The 26,547-nt window shown below is 46.7% G+C and overlaps 1 protein-coding gene across 1 annotated transcript in view; it reads left to right on the top strand.

Annotated features, from left to right (window-relative positions):
- Nucleotides 1–2,190: 2,190 nt before the first annotated feature.
- The window catches only part of LOC144827986 (uncharacterized), a 35,556-nt gene continuing 11,199 nt past the window's right edge, over nucleotides 2,191–26,547 (top strand). Inside the window, exons 1-2 of the mRNA XM_078686136.1 lie at nucleotides 2,191–3,223; nucleotides 3,975–5,105. Of these exons, the coding sequence (XP_078542262.1) occupies nucleotides 2,914–3,223; nucleotides 3,975–5,105 (1,441 nt within the window). The 5' untranslated portion in view covers nucleotides 2,191–2,913. The remainder of the gene's footprint in view (nucleotides 3,224–3,974; nucleotides 5,106–26,547) is intronic.

The following is a 26,547-nucleotide window of genomic DNA, read 5'->3' as shown; positions in this document are numbered from 1 at the left end:
TGGAAGGAACCAGTCGCAAAGAAGTGTAGTGCTGCCATTACCTTGTGGGCGGGTGTGAATGCCGTAGGATAGTGACGGCGAGGCTGCAGGTGGGGCTCCAATAGATCACACAAGATCTTCAATGTCGGTCTGTCCAACCGGAATTTCCTGATGATTGCCTCATTCTCCATGTCCTCAAGCACAATCACCTGACGTAGGAGATTTGGCCTCCTCCTAGTTTAGGATTAAAAACAATAGGTCAATGACAAGCATCATGAGATGGCCATAGCACAAAACATCAATAATGTAATGGGTAAAAAACAATGGCCAGAAAGCTGCATGGCACATCCGGTTACATGGATGCCCAATAGCTACACACAGAGGGCAGGCCTCTCCAGTGACAATACCCAAGTGACAATAATGTGGATACAATGATTAAACGAGTGACATGCGCAGACATGGAGCTACAAGAGCCACAAATCTAATGTGACTTAACATGTCTGTCATACCCATCTGCCGTACCTGCCAGACCTCAATGCATCATGTACATTGTGGAAGCATTCATCAACACAATGATCACAATAGCAGGGACACTTCTGGTTGTGTGCATGATCAGTTCTGAATGCACAAGTCAGGTACGATACAATGCAGTGCCACCAGCCTGGTCAAGGTCTGCACTGACCAACAACACATTAAACCTCACTACATCTATGTAGAGCACCTGACGTCTGACAATTATCAGCACCCATCAAAAGCCTTACTAAAATGGCACAAACACATGCTAAAGTGGCTCAGACTGAACGTGCGTCCTCCTGTGGATGCAATGGCTCTGTGGCATCGTGTGTACAATGATGTGCCCTACACCATGTAGCTGCATGGCACTTATACATTGTCCATGATTGACATACACAGCAATGTGTACGAAAATGCCAGAACCTAGCGCCAGTCCCTGGCGGTGTGACCCCAGCACCACCATGTACCCAGCCAAGGTAGCCATTGGCACATGGACTGGTGTCCATGCCGCTGGCTAGGCTCCGCCGCATCAGTCGCGGTACCTACCGCCGGTCCCCGGCGGTGTGACCCCAGCACCACCATCTACCCAGCCAAGGTACCCATTGGCACATGGACTGATGTCCATGCCGCTGGCTAGGCTCCGCCGCATCAGTCGCGGTACCTACCGCCGGTCCCCGGCGGTGTGACCCCAGCACCACCATCTACCCAGCCATGGTACCCATTGGCACATGGACTGGTGTCCATGCCGCTGGCTAGGCTCCGCCGCATCAGTCGCGGTACCTACCGCCGGTCCCCGGCGGTGTGACCCCAGCACCACCATCTACCCAGCCATGGTACCCATTGGCACATGGACTGGTGTCCATGCCGCTGGCTAGGCTCCGCCGCATCAGTCGCGGTACCTACCGCCGGTCCCCGGCGGAGCGTCACCGCCATGGTGCATTGCATACAGCCAATGGCATGGGTGTTCAATGTGGCATGATGCAGATTTGAATAATGCGGAAGCGGCGCGCCGCCGCCGCGGAGCCGGTCATTGGATGCTTTTGAATAAGGCTGACCCAGACAACCAATTGTAGCACCTTATCAGCTTCCTAACGACCCCATGGGCCTATAAATCTGTGGGAGTGAGCCACACATTCCCACTGCTCACAGAGCCTGCTGCCTGGGACCCTCTCCTGCTGCTGCCTGGGACCCTCTGCTGCTGCACACAGAGCCTGCTGCCTGGGACCCTCTCCTGCTGCTGCCTGGGACCCTCTCCTGCTGCACACAGAGCCTGCTGCCTGGGACCCTCTCCTGCTGCTGCCTGGGACCCTCTCCTGCTGCACACAGAGCCTGCTGCCTGGGACCCTCTCCTGCTGCTGCCTGGGACCCTCTCCTGCTGCACACAGAGCCTGCTGCCTGGGACCCTCTCCTGCTGCTGCCTGGGACCCTCTCCTGCTGCACACAGAGCCTGCTGCCTGGGACCCTCTCCTGCTGCTGCCTGGGACCCTCTCCTGCTGCTGTCTGGGACCCTCTCCTGCTGCACACAGAGCCTGCTGCCTGGGACCCTCTCCTGCTGCTGCCTGGGACCCTCTCCTGCTGCTGCCTGGGACCCTCTCCTGCTGCTCACAGAGCCTGCTGCCTGGGACACCTCACAACTCACTTCCGCCACAGGTCTGCCATATCCACAGGGATGTCAAGAACAGATAAGATCTGTGCCAGTCCATTCACGAGTGAGGAGCTGGATGTCCTTGTGAACGAGGTGCTGGCACAGTACCCACGGCTGTTTGGTGGCCCCAATGTCGTGGTAAGTCACCATGTAGGGAGCAGTAGGGCAGGGTGGTGTCAGACGTGTATTCATGATGCAGCTGTATGTTATTTTGGATGTGTGGTGCTGACAAACACTGACAGACAAGATGTTTGCAGGTGGTGGGAGTGTGTGTTTTGCATTATGACTCTGTCCTAGGCCAATACTTGTATGTGTGAGTGGGATGTGCTACTTTTTGGGGCAGACATGACCAACGGTTGTTTGCCTTGTAGCTGGTTGGACAGTGTCCGCTTGTGATGTAATTTCAGGGTGCCCCTGTAGTCATAGTCAGTGTGCCCCACAGAGTAGGTTCAGTGGCTGCCCTTCCAAAGTTTGTCCATCAGCCAACTTACATGCTACAGTTGCTGCACACTGATTAGTGGATATGCCACATCAATGCCCTGTACAATTTATGATTTACACAGTGCTGTCGATGCATTTGTGTTGAATCATCATTCTTCAGTGTGATAATCATGGAGACTACGAAGCTCAATGTGTGCATGCATTCACTAATGTTTATGCCATGCAGAGTGGCCTTGTGAGGGTACCCCCAGTTCTGGAGGGAGGGGGGTCACTGTGCGTCCAGATTCAGTGTCTGGCTGCTGTACTGATAGATGCTGACATATGACAATGTGTAAATGTTCATTAGTCCTTCTTTACTCTCATACCTGCAGCTCAAAGTACACCAACGTAAGGCTGTCTGGAGGGCCATAGCAGCAAAGGTGCGAGCCCTGGGGGTATCAAACAGACGACACACACACTGTCACAAGAGGTGGGACGACATCAGCCGGCTGGCTAAGCAAGTGGCAGAGATGAAGTTGGGGATGGTACCACGCACAGGGCGTGTGGCACGCCGCACCATGACTCCGCTGATGGCACGCATACTGGCAGTGACCTATCCAGACCTGGATGCACGTCTGAAGGGGCTTCAGCAGCAAGACAGCGATGGTGAGTATCCGGGGAGGGAGAGTTTGTCTGGGAGTGGATGCATGTGTAGAGTGCCTGTGTCTGCGGTGACACATGTGATGTGCGTGTGCTGCCATGCTGTGATATGTGATGTGAGTGGCAACTGTGATGTGTGTCTGTATGAGGCATTGGCCCACCATGGCCTTACTCTGCAGCTCCTGGCTGCAGTTTTCAGTCCTTGACATATATTTTGTTGTCCACATGGTCACTCTTCTTTGTGATGGTGGGTGTAGTCCCTATTATGCTGTACAGCTGTGTCCACTTAATGAGTGTTACACCATGTCAGTCTACTTTGCATGCACCTGCATGGTAGTGGCCCACACATCTGACAACAATGTGAACCCACATTGGCACATGGTGATTGTAATGGCCTATTTGACAATGTGGCATGTGTAGACAAAACAGGTGTGTGTATTCCCCTCTGGATCCCTTTAGGCTCTGGAAGTGGTGATGTTAGTTGTGGCTACATCATGTCCGTGGGGCAGGTCCATGTGGGCTAGGGGAACACCATCCATGGGCAGGGTGTAGTGCTGTGTGTCATCGACATTGGTCCACTCCTGCCTGTTTGTCCGCATGACAGGCACAGTTGTGGTGTAACTGGTGTGTAGCAGCACAATGATTTGAGGGTGTGGTGGTTACCATGTAGCTCTAGGCCTCTCATGTGCTGCATTGCTCTGATATCGTGTGACCAGACTATGACACTTATACAACCATGTTTCTGTCACTAATGCAGATTCGGAAGACACCACGGCGGAACATGATCCTGAAAGTGGTGGGGAGACCAGCACGACAGCGGCAGCAGAGCAGGGTGAGACGGAGCAAAGTGACACTGACCACACCAGCGCTACTGAGGGTGACAGGAGTATGCATGAGGAATCTGTGGCTGAGACACAGAGTACCACTTCATCTGATGGCAGGGGGGATGAGTCCCTGTTAGCAGCCACAGGGGATGGGGACTCTGCTGCTGCATCTGACTACCAACGGCCACTGCCCAGCCTCCCATCCACTTCCTCTGGGGCTGGCCGTATCCGTGTCACTAAGAGGGGACGTGTGACATTCACACATGGCACCGCAGCACCTGCACCTGTCCCCCCTGCTGCCCTCAGTGCAGAGTGCGTAGAGCTCCTGCGGCAACTTTGCGTGGGCCAGACCGCCCTGCTGAATGCCTTCAGTGCCCACGATTACAAAATAGGGCAGGTTCTGGCATTCATGGAGGGCATACACTCTGACGTGGGTGGCCTACATCGTACACTCCTGTCATTGTCAGGTACAGTGACGTCAGCCCTCCAACATGCCCCCTTTGCAGCTCAGGTGCCTGTGACGTCCACCCAGTCAGTGGCCACATCAGATGACAGTGAGCACTTGGGACATACATCAAGTAAACGTTACAACACTAGGAGCACAGCTCAGACCCAAAGCAAACAATCCCGTCCACAGACTCCATCCCCAAAGAAGGGCAGGGACCCCCCAATATGCACAGACAAGGTGAAGTCACAGAAGAGCAAGGCCAGAAGAACATTGTGTCAGACATCAGGCTCACATGCTGCTGAGCCATCACCAGATATTGACTCTGCTATGCCCACAGAGGATGTGTGGGATGTCATGACTACACCTGGGGTGAACACAGGGACACACCCACCTACCACATCAACCCCAGAACAAAGTACATCGAGGCAGGTGGAGGGAAGCCCTGTTGTGACCAGCCCAGTCATTGTGGCAAAGAAGGGCAGTGTAGTGGCCATCCCTGGCAAGAAGGGACAGGAGGGCAGTGTAGTGGCCATCCCTGGCAAGAAGGGACAGGAGGGCAGTGTAGTGGCCATCCCTGGCAAGAAGGGACAGGAGGGCAGTGTAGTGGCCATCCCTGGCAAGAAGGGACAGGAGGGCAGTGTAGTGGCCATCCCTGGCAAGAAGGGACAGGAGGGCAGTGTAGTGGCCATCCCTGGCAAGAAGGGACAGGAGGGCAGTGTAGTGGCCATCCCTGGCAAGAAGGGACAGGAGGGCAGTGTAGTGGCCATCCCTGGGGTAAGTGGGAAGGTGGTCACTGTGGGGGGTACACCTTCCAGAGAGGCTAAAGTGGTCCGGAGGCGTAGCCAGCACAAGCGTACTGCAGGATCAAGCACTTCTCCAGAGGGAGTGGCAGTCTCTGCCCCTGAAGTGGAACAGTTGGGGGGTGTGCAGGTGGTGTCAACGCCACTTCCCATCAACCCCATGACAGGGAAGCAAATTCATATTCCAAAGAAGTGGAAGGGCACCCCTCCAACCTCTCCCACCCACACTGTGTCAAGGGCGTGCATGACTCCACCTCCACGTGCCACGGTGCCACCTGGTCCGCACAGCCCTCCACCTTGCAGGCCCTCTGTTATAGCCACACCACATGTCCCTCTGTCACACCAGTCAAGTCGACCTGCAGTCCCTGACACACAGCCAGGTTCCACTCCACATGACAGCCAGGAGTGAGTTGTCAACACCCTCAGACGCCTGTGCCACACATAGGTGTGCTACAGTACACCATTGTTAGCGATGTGGGTGTGTTCCTGGGCCTGTTGCTCTGATGTGCTGTACCCTGCCAGGGACTCTGGGCCTGTTGCTCTGATGTGCTCTCCCCTGCCAAGGACACTGGGCCTGTTGCTCTGATGTGCTCTCCCCTGCCAGGGACTCTGGGCCTGTTGCTCTGATGTGCTGTACCCTGCCAGGGACTCTGGGCCTGTTGCTCTGATGTGCTCTCCCCTGCCAAGGACACTGGGCCTGTTGCTCTGATGTGCTCTCCCCTGCCAGGGACTCTGGGCCTGTTGCTCTGATGTGCTCTCCCCTGCCAAGGACACTGGGCCTGTTGCTCTGATGTGCTCTCCCCTGCCAGGGACTCTGGGCCTGTTGCTCTGATGTGCTCTCCCCTGCCAAGGACACTGGGCCTGTTGCTCTGATGTGCTCTCCCCTGCCAGGGACTCTGGGCCTGTTGCTCTGATGTGCTCTCCCCTGCCAAGGACACTGGGCCTGTTGCTCTGATGTGCTCTCCCCTGCCAAGGACACTGGGCCTGTTGCTCTGATGTGCTCTCCCCTGCCAGGGACTCTGGGCCTGTTGCTCTGATGTGCTCTCCCCTGCCAAGGACACTGGGCCTGTTGCTCTGATGTGCTCTCCCCTGCCAAGGACACTGGGCCTGTTGCTCTGATGTGCTCTCCCCTGCCAAGGACTCTGGGCCTGTTGCTCTGATGTGCTGTACCCTGCCCTGCCAAGGACACTGGGCCTGTTGCTCTGATGTGCTCTCCCCTGCCAAGGACACTGGGCCTGTTGCTCTGATGTGCTCTCCCCTGCCAAGGACACTGGGCCTGTTGCTCTGATGTGCTCTCCCCTGCCAGGGACTCTGGGCCTGTTGCTCTGATGTGCTCTCCCCTGCCAAGGACACTGGGCCTGTTGCTCTGATGTGCTCTCCCCTGCCAGGGACTCTGGGCCTGTTGCTCTGATGTGCTCTCCCCTGCCAAGGACACTGGGCCTGTTGCTCTGATGTGCTCTCCCCTGCCAAGGACACTGGGCCTGTTGCTCTGATGTGCTCTCCCCTGCCAAGGACACTGGGCCTGTTGCTCTGATGTGCTCTTCCCTGCCAGGGACTCTGGGCCTGTTGCTCTGATGTGCTCTCCCCTGCCAAGGACACTGGGCCTGTTGCTCTGATGTGCTCTCCCCTGCCAAGGACTCTGGGCCTGTTGCTCTGATGTGCTCTCCCCTGCCAAGGACTCTGGGCCTGTTGCTCTGATGTGCTCTCCCCTGCCAAGGACTCTGGGCCTGTTGCTCTGATGTGCTGTACCCTGCCCTGCCAAGGACACTGGGCCTGTTGCTCTGATGTGCTCTCCCCTGCCAGGGACTCTGGGCCTGTTGCTCTGATGTGCTGTACCCTGCCCTGCCAAGGACACTGGGCCTGTTGCTCTGATGTGCTCTCCCCTGCCAAGGACACTGGGCCTGTTGCTCTGATGTGCTCTCCCCTGCCAGGGACTCTGGGCCTGTTGCTCTGATGTGCTCTCCCCTGCCAAGGACACTGGGCCTGTTGCTCTGATGTGCTCTCCCCTGCCAGGGACTCTGGGCCTGTTGCTCTGATGTGCTCTCCCCTGCCAAGGACACTGGGCCTGTTGCTCTGATGTGCTCTCCCCTGCCAAGGACACTGGGCCTGTTGCTCTGATGTGCTCTCCCCTGCCAGGGACTCTGGGCCTGTTGCTCTGATGTGCTCTCCCCTGCCAAGGACACTGGGCCTGTTGCTCTGATGTGCTCTCCCCTGCCAAGGACTCTGGGCCTGTTGCTCTGATGTGCTCTCCCCTGCCAAGGACTCTGGGCCTGTTGCTCTGATGTGCTCTCCCCTGCCAAGGACTCTGGGCCTGTTGCTCTGATGTGCTGTACCCTGCCCTGCCAAGGACACTGGGCCTGTTGCTCTGATGTGCTCTCCCCTGCCAGGGACTCTGGGCCTGTTGCTCTGATGTGCTCTCCCCTGCCAAGGACACTGGGCCTGTTGCTCTGATGTGCTGTACCCTGCCCTGCCAAGGACACTGGGCCTGTTGCTCTGATGTGCTCTCCCCTGCCAGGGACTCTGGGCCTGTTGCTCTGATGTGCTCTCCCCTGCCAGGGACTCTGGGCCTGTTGCTCTGATGTGCTCTCCCCTGCCAGGGACTCTGGGCCTGTTGCTCTGATGTGCTCTCCCCTGCCAAGGACTCTGGGCCTGTTGCTCTGATGTGCTCTCCCCTGCCAGGGACTCTGGGCCTGTTGCTCTGATGTGCTGTACCCTGCCCTGCCAAGGACTTTGCACTTCCCGATTGTGATTCACCAGTGCATAGTCTATGGCATTTGCACATGATTTTGAGAGTTGCTGTTGTCTACTTATGTTGTGTAGCTACATCTGTGCAATATGTGAATAAATACAGTACATTATGGTGTGTTTTCTCTCTCTCCTTACTGATTAAAGTCATTTTCTTGTTTGACTGAGTTCCATGGTCTATTTTGTACATCACCATTGCAAGGTTCTATGTGGCCATATGATTTTTAGACAGGGGGACAGGTTCTTCAGTCCATTGTGGCCCTGCTGATGTTGTACTCTGTGATGGTTATTTGGCAGGCCATGCAGTTTTCGTGTGGGTGAATTGCTATTGCTGCATACACTGTTCACAGGTCACCTTGGGGGACACTGGCAGCACAGGGTGTGCAGCTGTGCTGTGGTGTAGTAGATGTTTATGATGTGATGAGGTGTGTGTTTCCCTTTCTGTGTGCCCTGGCGTGTATGTGTATGGTCGTCTTGTGTTGGCCCTTGGTCCTGGTGGCATGGCTTACATGGCATGTGTGTGGCAGAGGTGTGCAGTGTGAAGGGTGTTAGTTTGTAGTGTATGTATGTGTGCCCCTGTATGGTGTGAGACACACATGTGTCAGGCAGGAGTTGTATGCCTGTTGTATGTTTTGTCTTGCCCTGTGTGGATGTTTGTATACAATTGTATGGGCTGTGGGGAGTGCACTGGTGTTGTGTGTCCGTTGTCAGGCAATCCTGCTGTGCCTTTGTCCCTGGTTGTGTGTCGCAGTGTGTGTGTATTGTGCTTGTTGTTACAGTGCTTGTTGATGTGCAAGGGGGTGCACGGGATTGGCACCTGGCCTGTGACTACTTCGGGTGGTGTGCAGTGTTGGTCGGGGTGGTGTGTCGCTGTGATGTTTGGAATGTGTCCATGCCTTGGTGTTGCCCTGCCTTCTGCATTGTGCGCATGTGTTGACCGCGGCGGTGACGTGTCCGTGACCGTGACGTTGCTGCAGGTTGGCCGACGTTGTGTGTTCCGGATGCCGTGGGGTGCCTTGTTCTGAGGTGGGTGATGTGTGGGTGCCCATGTGGATGTGTTGTGCCCCCCAGCAGGATGCCAGTGTGGTGCTTGGGACCTGTGTCGGCATGTGTGTTGTGTGGTGTATATGTGTAGTGACGTACCTGCGGCGGCGTCCGCGGCGGCCCATCTGGCGATAGTGTTGCAGCAGGTACATGACCGGATGCATGTGGAGGGCTGGGTCCATGGGGTTCATGTCGGATCTCGGCGTGCGTGCTCCGCTGTAGACTTTCCGCCTGCTAGAGCTGTGCGGTGTCTCCGGTGCGGTGCGTCAGCTTGTTTGGCCCATCCTAATTTGTCGAGCGGGGCGGACGTCATCGACCGCGGCGGAGGGTCTCGATTGGCTGCAGCCGCCGCGGTGGCGGGCGCACCTTGATGGCGGAGCGAGGCGCTCCGCGGCGGACGGGAAATGACCTGTGTTTACATATCCTAATGTGGCGGACGTGATTTCCACTGCTAGCGGGCGGAAAAAGCTGTTTTTCCGCCCCGCCATCGTTTCGGTAGTGCCACCGCCCGACATCCTAATGGACCCCTAAGTGTTAATCTTTGCAAATTTCTCCATATACATTGGTTAAAATAGAAGTAACATCCTTGTATGGATGTGTGTGGATATATTTTAAGGATAGAATTTATCATTGCTTGTTCAAAGTCAATTATAATTTTATGGGGAAAGAAGTCTCTTGTTTCTTCTTTGATTTTGTTTAATATTTCTGTGTATGTAGAAGTTTGTTTGTTTGGTAACAAACAATAGATGAATGGTATGCAGGTATTGTGGAATTGCCCATGTATAGTATATAATTGATAGAATGGTTTAGGGCATATGCTAAAAGTGCCATCCATCATCCATGTTTGACTATCTGTTAATTTTTTTAGGTTGGTGTTTGTTGCAAACATTGTTATCCTTTTATCTTTGTTGTTGTTGTCGTAGAAGATAAAAGGTTCATCATTATGAGTTATGGTAAGCTCAGGTGGAATTATGACCTCTTCAAAAGTTTTAGGTGTTGCTATTGTTGGTCTACTAGATTTTTTGGTTCTAGCAATAGTTCTTTTTATAGCAGCTATAGTTGGTAACTGACCTCTTGCCTCTCTAGGTACTCTAGGTATTAATTCCTTAAGTATTACACTAGTTGGTAAGTCAGTGGTTTTGCTTAATTCCTTAATATTGTCTAGAGTAGATCTAACCTCTATTTCAGAGATGTTAGGTGGATGGTTATGTTCAGTAGTATTAATCACACGTGTTTCTCTGGTTGTTGCTCGACCATAGCATTTGTTAGAATAATACTTAGTATATTTCCAGTTAACTTTAAGGTCTTTTTGTTTTTCCTGAGTATAAGTATACCCCATATAGCATAATAAAAATTTCCCTTTCTGAGATGAGATAAATCTTGCATCTTCTGTCATTGTTGGTTTCTTAAATCTAGAAAAGGTGTAATAAATATTATTAGAAATAGTCATTTTATTAGAAGAGAAAAAAAATAAGTATGTAACATTTGTGGGTAATTACCTATTCAAAAGTAGTAGATTTTCAAAGGAGATCTTTTTGTTGATTGATGCTTTAATAGATTGTAGTGGTCTGTGGAAAGAAAATGAAGCATATTTTAGTGAATGTTTATATGTGTATTTTTATAACACATTTGCTAAGGTACTATTTTTTAATATGAAAACGTTTGCAACATTTAATCTGATGTATATATCATTTAAAAAAATACCTGTTTTAAATATACAAACAGTTAAATATTAACATTGTGAGTCTTTAAAAAACAAATATTAGTACTTGGGCATGTTTTCTATGCTTACCTAGTTTTAATTTTGAGTTGTTGATGGTAGAATGTTTGTTGTTATGTTGCAGCTTTAATTAGTAAAGGTATCTGTGGAAAAAAGTAATGGTATGATGAATCTTTAGTTTAGTTTTTATAACAGAAGTAACATTTTTTTAAACAAGCATTTCACATTTTAAGTCTTTGAAAACAGTGTTTAATAAAAAACAATAATTAGACATTTAAGTAGGAATTTATGAGTTAGTTATAACATTTTTACTATTGATTTAGCATTTTTTTTTTACATTTATTTAGTGTTAAAAGAGGAATGTTAATAAACTTACTTTTCAACTTTGTTGTTGTACTTTTCTAGAAAATGTTCATCTGTTTGTTAACCTTGAATCTGTTTAGGAAATATGTAGAGATAGATAGAAAAGCAGTTTTAGATATTTACAATGAACTGCAGGTTGTAGATAATGTAACATTTTATATAGAAACATAACATTACTTACTTTTAGTTGATTTGTAGTATATTCGTATGAGAACAATCTTTAGGATAGTAGAAATAAGTGCAGTGTTCCTTGAAGCTGAATAATTTCTGCTGGTTTTTGAGACTTAATTGTAGCTCTTTATATAGGGTATGTTTAATTAGTGTTAGTTTGTGATTGGTTAGAAACCTAGAAAACAGTTCCTATTGGTTAGTTTGAATTTTTTTCATTTAAATAGTTTACTTTGCTGAATGTGAAATGTTTATTCAGAAAGTGTGTGTATTAGTAAGTATTTTAAATATAATATAATTAAATAGTATAGCTTTAAAACATTTATAATATTAAAAAAAATGTGTATATATAACAAAAGTAATTTTTAATTGTTACATAGATTTAGTAATTTGTGAATCTTTTTTTAGAGAGATATAATTATTTAATAGTGTTTATTATGTAAATACCTAGTTATATGGGTATAATGTTAATTTATTTAATGTGTATAATGTTTCTAGAAATTGTAAGAATAATTTAGAAAAGTCGATATTTAGGTAATGTCGATATTATTGATGTCTATATTTTGGTAATCGATGTTTTTCTATTATGGTATATATATTATTGACTGTCGATATTTTGTATTTCGATATAAGTGTGATCGAAATTAGTTTACTCGAGATTTTTGTATATCGATATAGTGAGATCGATGTTTTAGTAAATTTATAAATAAGTATAGGGTGTCGATGTAATTGTAATCTATATTTAAGACACGATATTTGTGTAGGTCGATTTTAGTGAAATCGAAATTTTGTCAGTGATTCCCTTTCCACGACCTTGCAATCGTGCTTAAGGCTTTTCAAGTTGTCGTTAAACCAGGGCTTGGAGGGAGAATCTCTGCTTGGCCTGCATGTCCGCGAAGAGGACACAGATTCCACTGCCCGAGACACCCAATTCGAAAATCCAAGCAGGCTCTCCTCAAGATCTCCAGAAAGAATGGGCCTAAACTGATCAAGGGCCTGAATGAAATCCTGAGGGTCAATTTTACCAAAGGCTAAGGGGGGGCAGTGTCGGCATTTCTTCCTTCACAACCAACCAGGAAAAGTAAGAAATGAAGTGGTCCGACCACGACACCGGGCTTGGAACGTGAAGAGAAATTAGAAAATTAGTGCAAATTGGGTCCAATAAGTGACCAGACTGATGTGTGGGTCCCTTAACATGCTGCACAAGTTGTGAAAGATCTAAGATGTCCAGGAAGTCAATAGCCTCCTTGATATCTACTTGATCCAAGTGGATGTTAAGGTCGCCCAAAACCATATAGTGGGAGAATCTAACAGCTCTTGTAGAGATGGCATCCCCACAGCTCTGAAAGAAAGAGCCCGCCGGGCCCGGGGGTCTATAGATAAGGGAGACTCCTAAGGTATAGTGGGATGAGAAACGAATATTAAAATCAAGAACTTCACAGCTATTCCAGGCTGTGGAGTCTCCCACACGGAGATCCCAAATGTTCCTGAAAACCACAGCTACCCCACCCCCTCTCCCTTCCAAGCGGTCTACTCTAAAAATCTTATAGCCCGCAGGAATGGCTAGGGAGACAATCTGGCCTGCAACTTGTACAAAATCAGGCAGCCAGGCTGATCTTTCACCAACCCAAACACCAACACGTCAGTCCCCTCATGAGGAGCCTACATTGGCTACCTGTAGCCAAACGCTGCCTCTTCAAGCTTGGCTGTACCATCTTTAAACCTTTTGCCAACAAATCTCCCGCCTTCATCTCTTCCCGAATTCAACGCTATATTCCGTCACGTGAACTCCGTTCCTCTCACCTTCACCTCCTTGCCATTCCCACTTTCAGACGAAAAAAGCATGGTGGTCTGAGATTCTCCGCCTTGGCCCCCCGTTTTTGGAACTCCCTTCCTATGGAGATCAGATTGGCCACCTGCTACACTAAATTCAGAACTCTTCTGAAAACTCTTTTATTTTCAAAAGCATATCAATAAATTCACCTGTCTCCTCTCCGCTCTTCACAGCGCCATGAAACCGCTTGGTGTAAGTGTGCTTAAGAAATTCTTTTACCATACCATACCATACCAAGAGACATCAAGCCAAGTCTCAGTCAGGAACAGCAAATTCAAGGCATGGTCTGTAAGAAGATCAAAAATGTCCACATGATGTTTTTTGAGAGACCGTACATTAATCAGAGCAGCCCGGATGGAAAGATCTTTTGCCTGATGTGCAGGCCGGCTAGCCGCAATAGGCGGGATGGAAGGGTTCAGCACATAGCCACACACTGTACAGGGCGCAAACGGCACCTGCGCAACATCCCAACTATGGGGCAGGCAGTTCACAGTAGCCATCAGGTCGCAGAGCGATTCCCCCGAGTAGCACCTCCTTAACAAAGTGCCCCCATTGAAGCGGCCAGCATGGCTGGAGCTGGGCGCCTCCGGGACGCTGACGGGCACAGGCGGGCTTGCCTTAGGGGCGCCTTTGGCGCGCCCGCAGCGCGTCCGCTGCGCATCCGTGCAGCGTTCATTTAAATGCCCCCCGTGTGCCTGACCACTAGAGCGCCGACTTCCAAAATGGCGTCCTCCTAGTGTCAGCGCCACTAAACAGTAATCCCCTGAGGCCACTAGGCTACTGCCCCATAGCAAAGAGTGCACCGGTAGCGGAACGCGGGGCACAAAGCAGGAGTGAAACACACCAGACAACAGGTATTTACATAAGATATTTTTTTTAGAACAAAGAGCTCAAATGTGTGGCATGAAAAAGCAGCAAAGCACGCCTCTGTTAAAAGTTTTAAGGTGCAAGTAAGCGAGTCAGTGTGAGCGGAATAGCAGCAGGGGAAAGAAGCTCAAACCTTGAGTGAGAAGGACTTGACCAGCATCTCTTGAACCCAGAGTAACTCCAAGGACTAGAAGGCTGACCTCCTGATCTGAAGGCTCAGGGATACAACAGGCTCCCAAAAAGCTTGCACCTGCACATGGACTCTGCCGTCTGTGAGTCTAGCTTGCCCACTGGTGCCACCCCTTTTCTCAACCCTTGAAAGTGGGCTTCTGCATGTGCACCACATCCACAACGCATCACAAGTCTCTTTCACAGGATCTTCAATGATGACACATAGCCCTCACATAACAGCCTCGCCGCAACTCGGAACCGACACATTAGTTCTGCTGCGTGACGCATCTTCGGCGTGAAGCTCCACAGTGCTCCGCAAACCAGGATTTAAGATAATTTGTTCAGCAGGAATAACTGTGTTCTTGTAGATGGCACCCACTCCATCGGGGTCAGCTTGAACTTCTAACTTTGTCCTGGTCCAGCATGATCAGATATCCAAAGTTGAAGTTTGTGCTTTTTGGCACTGTTTTCACTAAAATACTTAAAATTGCATATCTCCGGTTCTACTGATTTGATTTTTTTTAGTTTTGGTATTGTTTGATCTATTAAAGAAAGCTCTATGTTTAGAATTTAGTGTGGGATTCTTTTCATGTGGTTCTCTATGCCGAACTACCAGAGTGCTGAGCACACGTTAATTTAGAATTGTGTTCTGTCTCGCCGTAAAAAGGACTGTGGTTGGTGCTTAACCAGGGCCAACCCACCCAATTTCTTACTGTAAAGAAGTATATGCAGCATCTAAGAAGCACATTTGCCACAAGCAGCATAACAAATGAGAACAGTTTTGTCTTTGAGAGTAAGTGATAGGCCAAACTACCCAAATATTGGCAACTAATATTTCGGAGTGAGACTTGGATTCACAATCACTAAAAAATCATGATTTTGGATACCTGAAAAATAAATATCTCATTGTCACTCAAAATAAGTAGTAGTCACATGCACATCTGCTCCACAACTGCTCCCAACATTAACTACAGAGAGAAGAGGCAAGCGTTTTGTAGGCCTGGGTGGAATCTGTTTTCCATTGGTGGGATTAGGAGAAATTTGGTTATTTGGCTTTACTCTTGTAATGTGGAATTATTGATAAATTCCACTCCTCCATTGGCAGAATTCACTTCTTAATTGGCAGTGGTTTCTAAACATAGAGGGGCTGCTTCATCTTCCTGCAGGTTTATAGATGACTGCACACCCCATGGCCACCTTGCATACTGTGCAACCATTTTCTTAGCGCAAAATGCACCCTTCAGTCCAAAAATGGATGCGAGGATGCATTTTGCATATGAAAATAGGTCAGTCTCCAGGCGACTTTAAAAACTCTGCATGTATGTATGGGCGCTTAGGGGTATCCAGTTTCTAATTGTAGAGGGACCGCTCCTTCTTCCCACTGTGTTTAGAAACCACAAAATCTCTTGGCGCCCTTCCATACTCTGCAGCTATTTTCTTAGGCAAAATTCATCCTTGCATCCATTTTTGGACGGTAGGGGTGAATTTTGCGCTAAGAAAATAGTGTCAAATGCCCACTGCGGCATCTGGCTCAATTTTAATGTAATTCCAAGGGATTCCATGGAATCAGACTCAACAAATTGCGCCCACCCCTACTTTGGCATAAGGTAATTTAAGAGGCACTTCTCTTTGTTGAAACTGCACTGCAACACACATGTGATTATGACTACATTATCAACTCAGTAAAGACATGTCCTTATCTTAATATTTCACTGCGAATGTCTTCAGTGAATTCCCATGTGGAATGAATCCAATTTTTTCTCCTGCCAGGGAGAGGCAGAGGGAGTCCTTGACACAGTTCTTCAGGTAGCTAAAACAGTTATTAATATATAGGAGAAAAAGTGTTGGAGCAAGAGCGCACCCTTGGTGCACACCTTGACTGGGATAGACTCAGTCAGTTCTCCACTTGTGCCGCACTTAACTCTAGCAAATTTCCCTTCGCAAAGTAGGATGGTTATGTGCAGTAAACTTGGAGGAACCCCATTCCTTGGAGCATCCGTCACAATGTGCCCCTAGACAATAATTCAAATGCGGTGCAAAGATTGACAAACCCAGGTCCACAGTCCCCCATTTAACATGGAGGTAATGGAAAGCATGGTCAATGGCGCTAGTCTTGTGGCTGAAGCCTGCCTGCAAATTTGAAAGGATATGGCTCTCTTCACACCAATCTAGGCGACGCTCCAAGACCTGTTAACAAAAAGTATATACATGCTTTTAACTTAAAACCTTTTAATGCGACATTTGTCTATATTTTAGTCGAACTGTTTTAGATCTTTTATTGTAACTATTTTATGTTTTATGTGCTTTGATGATGAACTGTTACATTTTGAACCATCAGTAAACTTGAATCCAATTCAATGTGTTTCGTGAGAATCGTTGTTCGTCACTAGATTGTTTTACCAGACTGCAGTACCACGAGCAGCACTCCTGAAGTTAGAACCAGCACATTCATACCTCTGCAAAACATTCTAAATGTCTCCACTGGAAACAGACTAAACACACCCTACAAAGGTACCATATTGTTAATATCACCTGAAAAACTCAGGACCATCCCTTTGCTAGTCACAACAATAAATGTATGTAATTAATCTAGAAAAAAATAATAATTTTGGTTTCAGTAATACTGTACATACCCTATAAATTATCAACATCTTTGCTAGTTGCCTGTTAAAATGATTTAAACAATATAACATTTTCATCTCGTGTTTAGGGGCTTAAATATAGTGTTAAAAATACTTTCTGTGAACATCCATATAAGCTAAAACAGGATGCGAAGTGCCCCCTAGATTCGTCATGAAGCAATCATATTAAATAGAACTAAAATGATATAACTCCATGACAATAATGTTTTCTTCAAGATTACTTATTTGATGGTCTAATCACTTAATCCACATCTGACTATACAGTTTGTGGAATTCAGTAAGAATTTTTTTTCTAGCTCGTAATGATCAGATGTTCCTCAAAGCCCTGCATAGGGAATTAAGTGCAGGTCCTGAGACTTTGCAGATTGTACATGGCCACCTTTCATATATTAATGGAATGAATCAGGATCTAAAGAGGCGAGGAGTTTTGCCCAGATGTTAATGATAGCCCTAGTGGATGCATAAGAGGAAGTACTTTTGCCTACAACAGGAAACTTAAAACGACTTTTTTAAATGTATATATTAAACAAGACAGAAAGAGTGATTCATTCTTTGTCATCAAAATGTCTTATTCACAGGTGATGACAAATCCTCTTTTCAACAGTTATTTTAAGTGAGCAGAAGTCCCTAAAAGTTTTCATATATTCTTTTAAAACTTAAATATCTAAATGTATACTACATTATTAGTCACAGCAATGTTTCTTAGTGGAAAAGGCCGACAGAAGGCCCCTCAGAGTCAATAAGGGTTATGTATTTCTTAGCTTTTGAGGAGGCTATTTTCAAAGCATTCCTGTCATGGGCAGAATAGGGGAGACAGATGGGTGCACCCAGGGGCTATATTCTGCACAGTGCAATACTGTGTATGTTGTACACAACCTAGTTGACTTTGGTAGGTAAAGATGACATGTTGCTAAAAAGTGTCCAATTGCTTCCATTCAGAAAAACATCCTTAATTTTTGGCGAATAACTCTTTAAAAGATAGTTACTGAATCCCTACTGCTTTTCCCTTCTTAGGAAACCTCTATATTTAAAACACTAGGATTCATTTTGTACCTACACACGTTTTTGGTCAAATGTTCTAATATCGTGATCATTGCGGTACAATATGTTCAAGGAAGGATTTACTAAAGCTGAAATAAAAAAAGGTTTTTTTAAAAATATATATTTTTAATTGCATTATGAACCACTTAATTTCCTCCTCTATTACTGCATTAACACAGAGGCCATGTAAATAGCCTAGTGTTTTCCATGAGTTAAGACCCTAGAGGGATTTTAAAATGGTTTCCGCCACTTTTTCCCGCTTCAAGGAGTGAGGGTGGCAAGGAATCATCTTATGGATATGTCAATTTGTGTATACCTTTTTGCCATTCTATCAAGTCATGTAGATGCTTATCATTGCCACTGCTTCATGCGCATGTTCTCTGCAGCCGCCCACTCCATCATGTCCCAAGTTAACGGCTCAATTTGTATGCTTTCGGTGCTATTATTGGCTGCACTGCTTCTATCCAGTTACAGTTTAACCCCTTCCCTTCTGGTGACGGAACCACTCCGTCATCAGCTGCGGTGCGCTGTGCTGATGACGGAGCGGTTCCATCACGGCCCGCTCGGCACGCCTGCGCGGCGCGGATTCAGCGCCTGTGCTGAGCGTTTCATTGAGCGGGCGGGACCATGACGGAACTGCTGCGTCATGAGCACAGCGCAACCGCGGCTGATGACGGAGCGGTTCCGTCACCAGCAAGCACCCGCCGCGCGGCCGCCCGCCCCCTTAGCACTGCGGCAAAACAGCCGCCACAGTGAAGGGGTTAAATTCTGTGGCCTTCTTTTGGAGTTATACCCAATTACAAACATTGCCACCAGAGTTCCCCAGTATTGTTCTACTGTTGAGCAGGACCATATAATATACATGTATAAATGCGATGGCTACAGCCCCATGCTTGGAGTTACATATGATCTATGTAAAATAATAAAGTGTAGGCGCTAAAATATGTCATTACTGGACGCCTTCCGCTCTTCCACTAGATCCTACATCCATCCCCTGCCATTAAAGAGACCACCCTCCCTCTCTTCCATCTTTCTAATATTTAATTGCCGCGGTGTGGCGCCCCTTACCATCGACTTATCTAGAAATGACATATTCAGGGATGCACTTTGCAGCATAACATGTGTTTTCTGCAGCTGTGCTTGTTTTATTGCCCAGAATTAAAGTCGAATTAATTTGAGAGAGGGGAGTTTCTGAATTGTAAGCATTGCTTGTGTAATGACTTCCAAGCAATGCTGTGGCACGAACGACATTTTGTCTACAGTGCTGGCTTGTCTCTTCTCTCTATTCAACCATTTTCTTCTAGTTGCTTCTTCGCAGAATGCCTTAAATTCACCGTAGTCCTACCTTTGCTAAACGAACCACAGCTTTACAGTCCTCTCCATTCAACAATGGGACACTATCATCGCTCCCGTGAGGGGCTGGTGGTCAGTTGCTCATTAACTACCATACGGAATGAAGTACCATCTTTTAGATTTACACTGTGCAGAGGTAGCCCTGAGACTTCTATATATTCTCTCCTCCCTTCTCCAGCCACAGCCTGTGTAGGTTAGAGCGGTTGGGTGGTAGGAATGGGGCGGGGGGGATTTCGACTGACGACGATGAGGGAAAATTAATTGTTTATTTAATTTTCCCTCGTGGTCGTCTGACGAATCCCCTCATCCGACCCTAACGCCCCACCACTCATACCTGCATCGGCCACGGCTGCCCTTCTCACCCCAATCACCTTTGCACTGTTATAATTCTTTTGTGATGTATCCACAGGATTCAATACAGTAGCCAACCCAACTTTAGAATCAGTATCCTACCTCTGCCAAGTGTGCCATTTCCAACTGCAATAAATTAATGACCACTGTTACTATGATCAGCGGTACTTGCCAATGTGGAGCCACCTGGGACTGCCTACTCGGTTTTTGGCAGGAGCACCCAAGCCAGTATGGCCCCACAAATTAAAGGCATCAGCAATTCCCCAAGCTAAAACAAGCAAGACCTGTCTTTCTGTTCACACATGGGCATTTCAGCTAAATTCACCAATGTGGTACTACGGCACTCAAAACCCCACAATATATTCCATATGTCTAAGGCACATAAGTAGGGGGGCTAGTGGGCATTGAGGTACACAAGGGAAAAACTGTGGTACTTTAAATGAATGCTTTCAACGTAGCTGTATTTTTAAAATGTACTGATTTCAAGCAATCATGATCGAGTAGTAAGCACAGCATTAAAAATTCTGTTGAATGGGACATTCATGTAAATGAAATATAATTAAAATTAATAAAAATCATGCTAACACCCATTACCTATAGGTTGACTAGGATAGAGTGATTTACTAATTATGAAATCCTTGCCAAGACAGGTTTTGCAACTCTTGAGGGACTTCTTAACCATTCAAAAACATCTGGCCCAAATACAAAAAGCCAGCAGGGGAGTATGGTTTCTTCCGTAAATGTACCTAATACCCATTCACCAAATATAACAGCTATGAAACTAAAAGTACCAGGGATTGCAACAAATACAGCTTGAGTACCATCTAATAAGCCAGCACGGGCACATAGGCCCGATGACGACCCGGGAAATCAATCCAGTGAATTTGATCAATCTATAGTGCCTACAACGAGCTATGGCAGGGATAGGATAGCACAAGCTTCAAGGGGGATAAGAGCTCTAACAATTGCTCTATAGATACACAGGTCAACCATATCGATGGAGTGGAGAGACCTGGAGAAGTGAGACACAGTGACACTACAATGATCCCTCCTGTATTCAACTTGCCTCCAGCATCTACCCCTTTAGTAGTAGTTTTAAAAAATGTTCCTCCTTTGCGTGAAACCCAGTCTGAAACCACAGACCAATTATTGTATAAAGTCTTGCACTGGTTGAATAATTGTCTTGGGGAGGCGGGCTTCTGGTATGAGGGTTTGGATAAACACATAATTATGGCCAGACGCATACCGTGGATTTGACCAACTATGAAGGAAGGAACTGAGGACTGTTTTGTTGTCAATTTTAATAGTGTGCATGCAACAAAATGTTTGCTTGATAATCTGGGCGGGATGTTGAGTAGTCGCATGGGCAGGGTATCCATACTCCTGTTAGGGTACTTTTACAAACCAGGGTTTGATCTTTCCTCTTCCCCTGATTCTCTTCCTAAGTTCTGCTCCATTTTAGTCTTCATCTCTGACTGGATGAGCGCTAACCATCTGAAGCTCAATCCAGACAAGACGGAACTTGTTCTCACTGGTGGCCCCTCCAACCCTTGGTCCCCTGCACATTGGCCCCTTTCTTTCGGCCCCCCCCCGGTGCCCGCTTCCTCTGTTCGCACTCTTGGTATTAAAGTCAGTCATGACCTATCCATGCACAGCCAGATCAGCTCCGTCGTGTCCTCTTGCTTTCTCTCTCTTCGTTTAATCCGGAAAATTTCACGCTTTTTTTCTACCGATGCACTTAAATCCATAGTCATGGCCCTTGTCATCTCCCGCCTTGACTATGGGAATGGCCTGTACGTGGGCATACCGGCTTACGAATCCCGCCGCCTACAGGCCATTCAAAATCAAGCTGCTCGTCTTATCCTTTCCCTCCCCAAATCTTCTCACATCACTCCGGTTCTCAAATCACTTCATTGGCTTCCAGTTCACTTTAGATCCTTTTTCAAATTGGCCTGTTTAGCTTTTCGGGCTCATTTCCGTTCTGCGCCTCTGTTCATCACTTCTCTTGTTTCTTCTTATGCCCCGGTCTGCACTCTCCGCTCTTCTTCTCTTTCTCTTCTTCATATCCCTCGCTTCCGTAAATCCAGAACGGGGGGCACTCGGTTCTCAGTCCTGGCCCCCCAGTTCTGGAACAGTCTTCCTCTCTCTATCCGTTCCATTCCCATCTACACTCACTTCCGCAAAGCTCTTAAAACTTTTCTTTTCTCTCAGGCATTCCCTTCCTAAAACCTCCTTGGGTTCCCTCTGCTGAGCTCTGATCAGGTCCCCAGCGCCAGAAAGCCGTTCGGCCACCGTGCGCTTTATTAAATACTTTATTCATTCATTCATTCATTCATTCATTCATTCATAACCCTATCAACGCCTTGAAATGTCTGGGGAGGGGTAGGCGACCCCATGAACCCCTTGGACATGTAAACCGATTTCAGGAGGTTCCCCTGTCCAATAGATTTGCTCCACTATCCGGCCTAGATCTATGTGATTGACAACGACCATCTACCCCGATACAGGCACTTTGTTGTTCCTATTCCCCCCTGATGATGTAAAAGCAGAAAGTGATATTGTCTGTGGTGAGCCCGGAAATCAGCCTGTGACTGGGCAACCTGTCCAAGTGGATTCTGGGATCCCCCATCCGTTAGTAATTTCTGTGATCACTGGAATATAGCAGGCCTACTCAACAAGACGATGGCCTTGGACTGGTCAAGCTTTGTAGAGGGGTTTGACGTTATTTTGTTCCAGGAAACCTGGTCATTAGACACAATTTGCCGTCCCGGATACTTGACTTAAGCTAAAGCAGCCATTGCAAACAAGAAGGGTAGACCCAGCGGGGGTTTGACAATATGGGTAAACAACAGTCTTCCTATCAAACTACGGAATTATCCATAGAAAGTCCAGATATTCTTCCTATCAAAATCTCCTCTAAGGGCAAGTTGGATCTTATATTAGTCAACGTCTATTCGGGAGGGATAGCGGGTGGGAAAGCCTCACCAACTATTGCCCTCTTAGATACATTTCTGGACGGTCTCTCAGGATCGGATGCTGTGGTTGTAGGAGGAGACTTTAACGGCACCTTCGAACCTCTGGGATTGGATGACGGCAGCCTTAGCATGGAGGAGGACCAAACATGGGGGATACCGTCCCTCTCGTTGGCTACAGTCAACAAATGGTCTGAGGCAGCGCTCCAAATGAAAAGCTTATCTCTAGGCCGGGGGATTAGAGCTACCAATGGGAGAACTCCCTCGACTTGGAAAGCTGTTCTACATACCTGTACAGGATCAGGAGTAGTAGGATTGATTACATACTCATAAATTTAGAGCTCTGGTCTAGATTAGTGGATATGGTGGTATTTCACAGACCGGAGAGTGATCATGATCCCTTACTACTGACCCTAAACAGGACTGGATCCGATCCCTCAACTGTTGAAATTGCTTCAAAGATTGTAGAAGTTAATATATACCAAGACCGCCGCCGGTTAAAATGGGCGGTGGTCCTAGAGGACAAAGATCTTCTAAAGCAGATTAAATTATCCACGGAAGAGACTGTAGCATTGATTGGATTGCAGGTGGCAAAAGGTAATAGCTCTAAGGACCTTATGAAGGCCCATGAGGGACATTACGCCAATCTAAAGCTTTTACTTACAAAAGCTAAGAAACTGTTCAAGCTCCCCCCCAAAAATCGGCCAAGTGGTATAACGAGGAATCTGGAGTCGCGTTCCGGCACCTTACTAATGCAATTATGCTGGGAGACTCCGCAGATGTGAAAGTAGCAAGGGCAAATTACAAGAAAGCCCAAATAAAAGCGAAAAAAGATTTTGATGAGGACAGATGGGCTAGCCTAGCTAATGCCAGTAAAGAAAAGAATTGGACTGGATTCTGGCAATTGGTTAATTGGGGCAATAGTACAACAGGAACCTCTCCAACTAATAATGTGCCTCCAGAACTTTGTGTCCAGTATTTTCAAAGCCAATTTGCTAGCCCTCAAGTACCCTGAGGTTATCTCCGAGGTAGTTTTACAATTCACCAAAGGAGAGATTGATAGAGTGTTAGACAGGGTCCCTGCAGGGAGGGCCCTTGGTCCAGACTGCATCCTGGCAGACCTCTATAAAAAAGGATAGGAAGACATGGGTTGAGTATATTTTTATTGTTGTAAATGCCATAGCTAATGGTGCACCAGTACCGGAAACGTGGCGTGGGCCGGAAATTATTCCGATATATACAAAAAGGGAGACCGTGCCAGTCCCAGCAATTATAGGCCAATAAGCCTAATAGATACTTTACAAAAAATTGCTGCGAGACTTGTGCTAGGTAGAGTTAATGAATGGATTATAGATCAGGATGTTTTAACTACCTATCAAGCGGGCTTCAGACCCCACGTCAGCAACATTGATCAAGTCTTCAGATTTACAATGATTTATTGGACCACCGTGGTTTTAACAGGGGGTAAACTTTATGCAGCATTTGTTGATTTAAAATCAGCATTTGATTTAGTACCCCGCCACAAGCTGTGGGATTCACTAAAGGAGGCTGGGGTGCCTAAGGAACTTCTTGGCTTCATCATCAAATTGCACGAGGCAAACTATGCTCAAGTTAAGTGGGGGCAGCAGGGTGAATTAACCAATTCTTTCCCAGTTAATAAGGGAGTGCGGCAAGGGTGTGTCCTTGCCCATACCCTATTTTCCCTATTTATAAACAAGTTGATTACATATTATTCTGATTTTCCTACCGATGCACCATCGCTTGCCGGTTCAAGGGTACCTATATTAATGTTTGCGGACGATACGCTAATTTTATCTAAAACTCAGCCGGGTCTGCAACATGTCCTTGACCATTTTTTAGTTTTTTGCAATGATCATGAGCTCGTGGTAAACACTGACAAAACAAAGTTCATGATATTGCATAGGCACAAATGTGTCAATGGTAGGGTAGCATTGGACAATGTATCATTGGAACAAACCGATACTTTCACCTATTTAGGGGTAACTATGGGTAGGAAGATGAACTGGGCCTCCCATTTAGATGTCATAGTCTTAAGGCACAACCAGCTGGCTGGTGCCCTACTAAAGGAACATCAATTGTCCCATACAAAACCTATAGGGCCAGCAGTAGATATCTATAATGGGAAAATTTAAGCTTCCATCATTTATGGTGCTGAACTCTGGGGGTTCGAAAATCTTTTACCCCTAGTTCAATCACAAAACAAGTTTTTGAGATCCCTGACTGCTCTCCCGCAATCAACACCTATGAAGCCTTTACTCATAGATCTGGGCTGCACTTCTCTAGACGAGGTTGCAGGCTTCAGACCCATAGCCTACTGGAGGAGGCTCTGGACCACCCCTGAATTGTCATCGTATGCGAGAGCATCAATGCACATTAGGAGTGCTGATCTATCCTCGAAAATCAAATGGTTGGAGAAGATCAAGCACAATCTAAGGGAAATGGGTCTTGGACAATTGTGGGATGATCCAATTGGAAACATTTTTCCCAATAAAAAAGACTTTAAAACCCTTGATTGGGACATGGTCACAAGAAAGATCCTGTCAGCGGTGGATAGTACCTCGCTCACAGGCATTTTCTTAGATCATAAGTTTGCATCGAAAGCAGAACCATACTGGAATTTGATCACAAAGAAAAATGATAGGAAACTATTCCATCAATTCCGAATGGGTTCCCTTTCTCTAAGATCCTTCATTGCTAAATGCAAAAAGCCCTTGAATGCCAATTGTCCTTTTTGCCATATTCAGGAAGAGACAGTAATCCATGTTCTCTTTGTATGTCCTGATTACAAAGGCCCACGCTCTAGGTGGCTGAAGCCTCTATGTTTTAATCTTGGCACTAGATCTTGTATTACGGTTATGCGTCTCCTGACAACGAATACGCGTGCAAATATTGTTATTGCTGTAGCGAAATTCTGGAGTTGGTCCTGGGCTCTGAGGAAGAAAAACTTGGCGGATGCTGAGGAATTAATTTCAGTGCCAGTCTGACTTAATCTAACTGGCTCCCTTCTAGAGATTGAGTTTAGGAAATATTATTTCCGATAAATTCTATTTTAATTATTGTGTCAAGTTAGGATTTCAATATGTGGGTTTTATTCTGTATCAAAGTTTTAACTGTTTTTATGACACTTTTATGTATGTATTGTGTCTTTTATGATTGTGATATACCGAATAAAGACTAACTGAACTGAACTGAACTGAAATATAATTCAAATTGGAAAAACATATTTTAAAAATAATGTATACATTTTGTGGTTATAACCATGGTATGCATTACATAGGTTTTATTTTTCAAAATTGAAATAGCCTGTAATCAAAATACATTGGATTGGGTGGAACTGAATTCTTTAGGAATGTTGATGCACAGATGGTGATGGGAGCAGGTGTGTCCAACTACCAGCCACAAGCAGCAAGACAGATGTGGGTTTTGTGGCAACAGGAACTAGGAGGCGATAATTCTAGTGAACCCCAGTGTCTGTTCGTGTGAGTGTTACTGAAGAAGAGGGGGAGCTTCATCAACAATCAGCTAGAAGGCCAAGTGTTCCAGCAGTAGACAGATCACTGTAGTCTGCAATCTTAAAGTAAAATAGCAGACATACTGTGGGTGCCTGTGCAATACAAAGCAGGTTTTTTATGTTGAAAATGAAGTTTGGAAATGGTTCTTGGCATATTTGGCTACCTGACAGATGATTGCAACCTGAAACTCTCTAGTAACTAGTCACAAAATGTTCTAAAATAATCAGACAAGATAAAAAATATCTGACAATGGACATATGGACAAGTACACAAAGTATGGACTCTCTCAAAACCAAATCAAGCAAACATCTACTTAACCACAACACAGAAACTCAATGTCACCTTGTAGTATTTCTGATAAGCAGCACTGAGGTAACAGAGAGAAAGGGACTAGAGAGCTGGGCGGGGGAGAGGGGGGCGGAAAGCATGGCAGAGACACAATGGGCAAAATTAA

This window comes from Lissotriton helveticus, chromosome 4_1, assembly GCF_964261635.1.
Source record: "Lissotriton helveticus chromosome 4_1, aLisHel1.1, whole genome shotgun sequence".
Lineage (NCBI taxonomy): Eukaryota > Metazoa > Chordata > Amphibia > Caudata > Salamandridae > Lissotriton > Lissotriton helveticus.
This window is presented reverse-complemented; position numbering and strand designations above follow the sequence as displayed.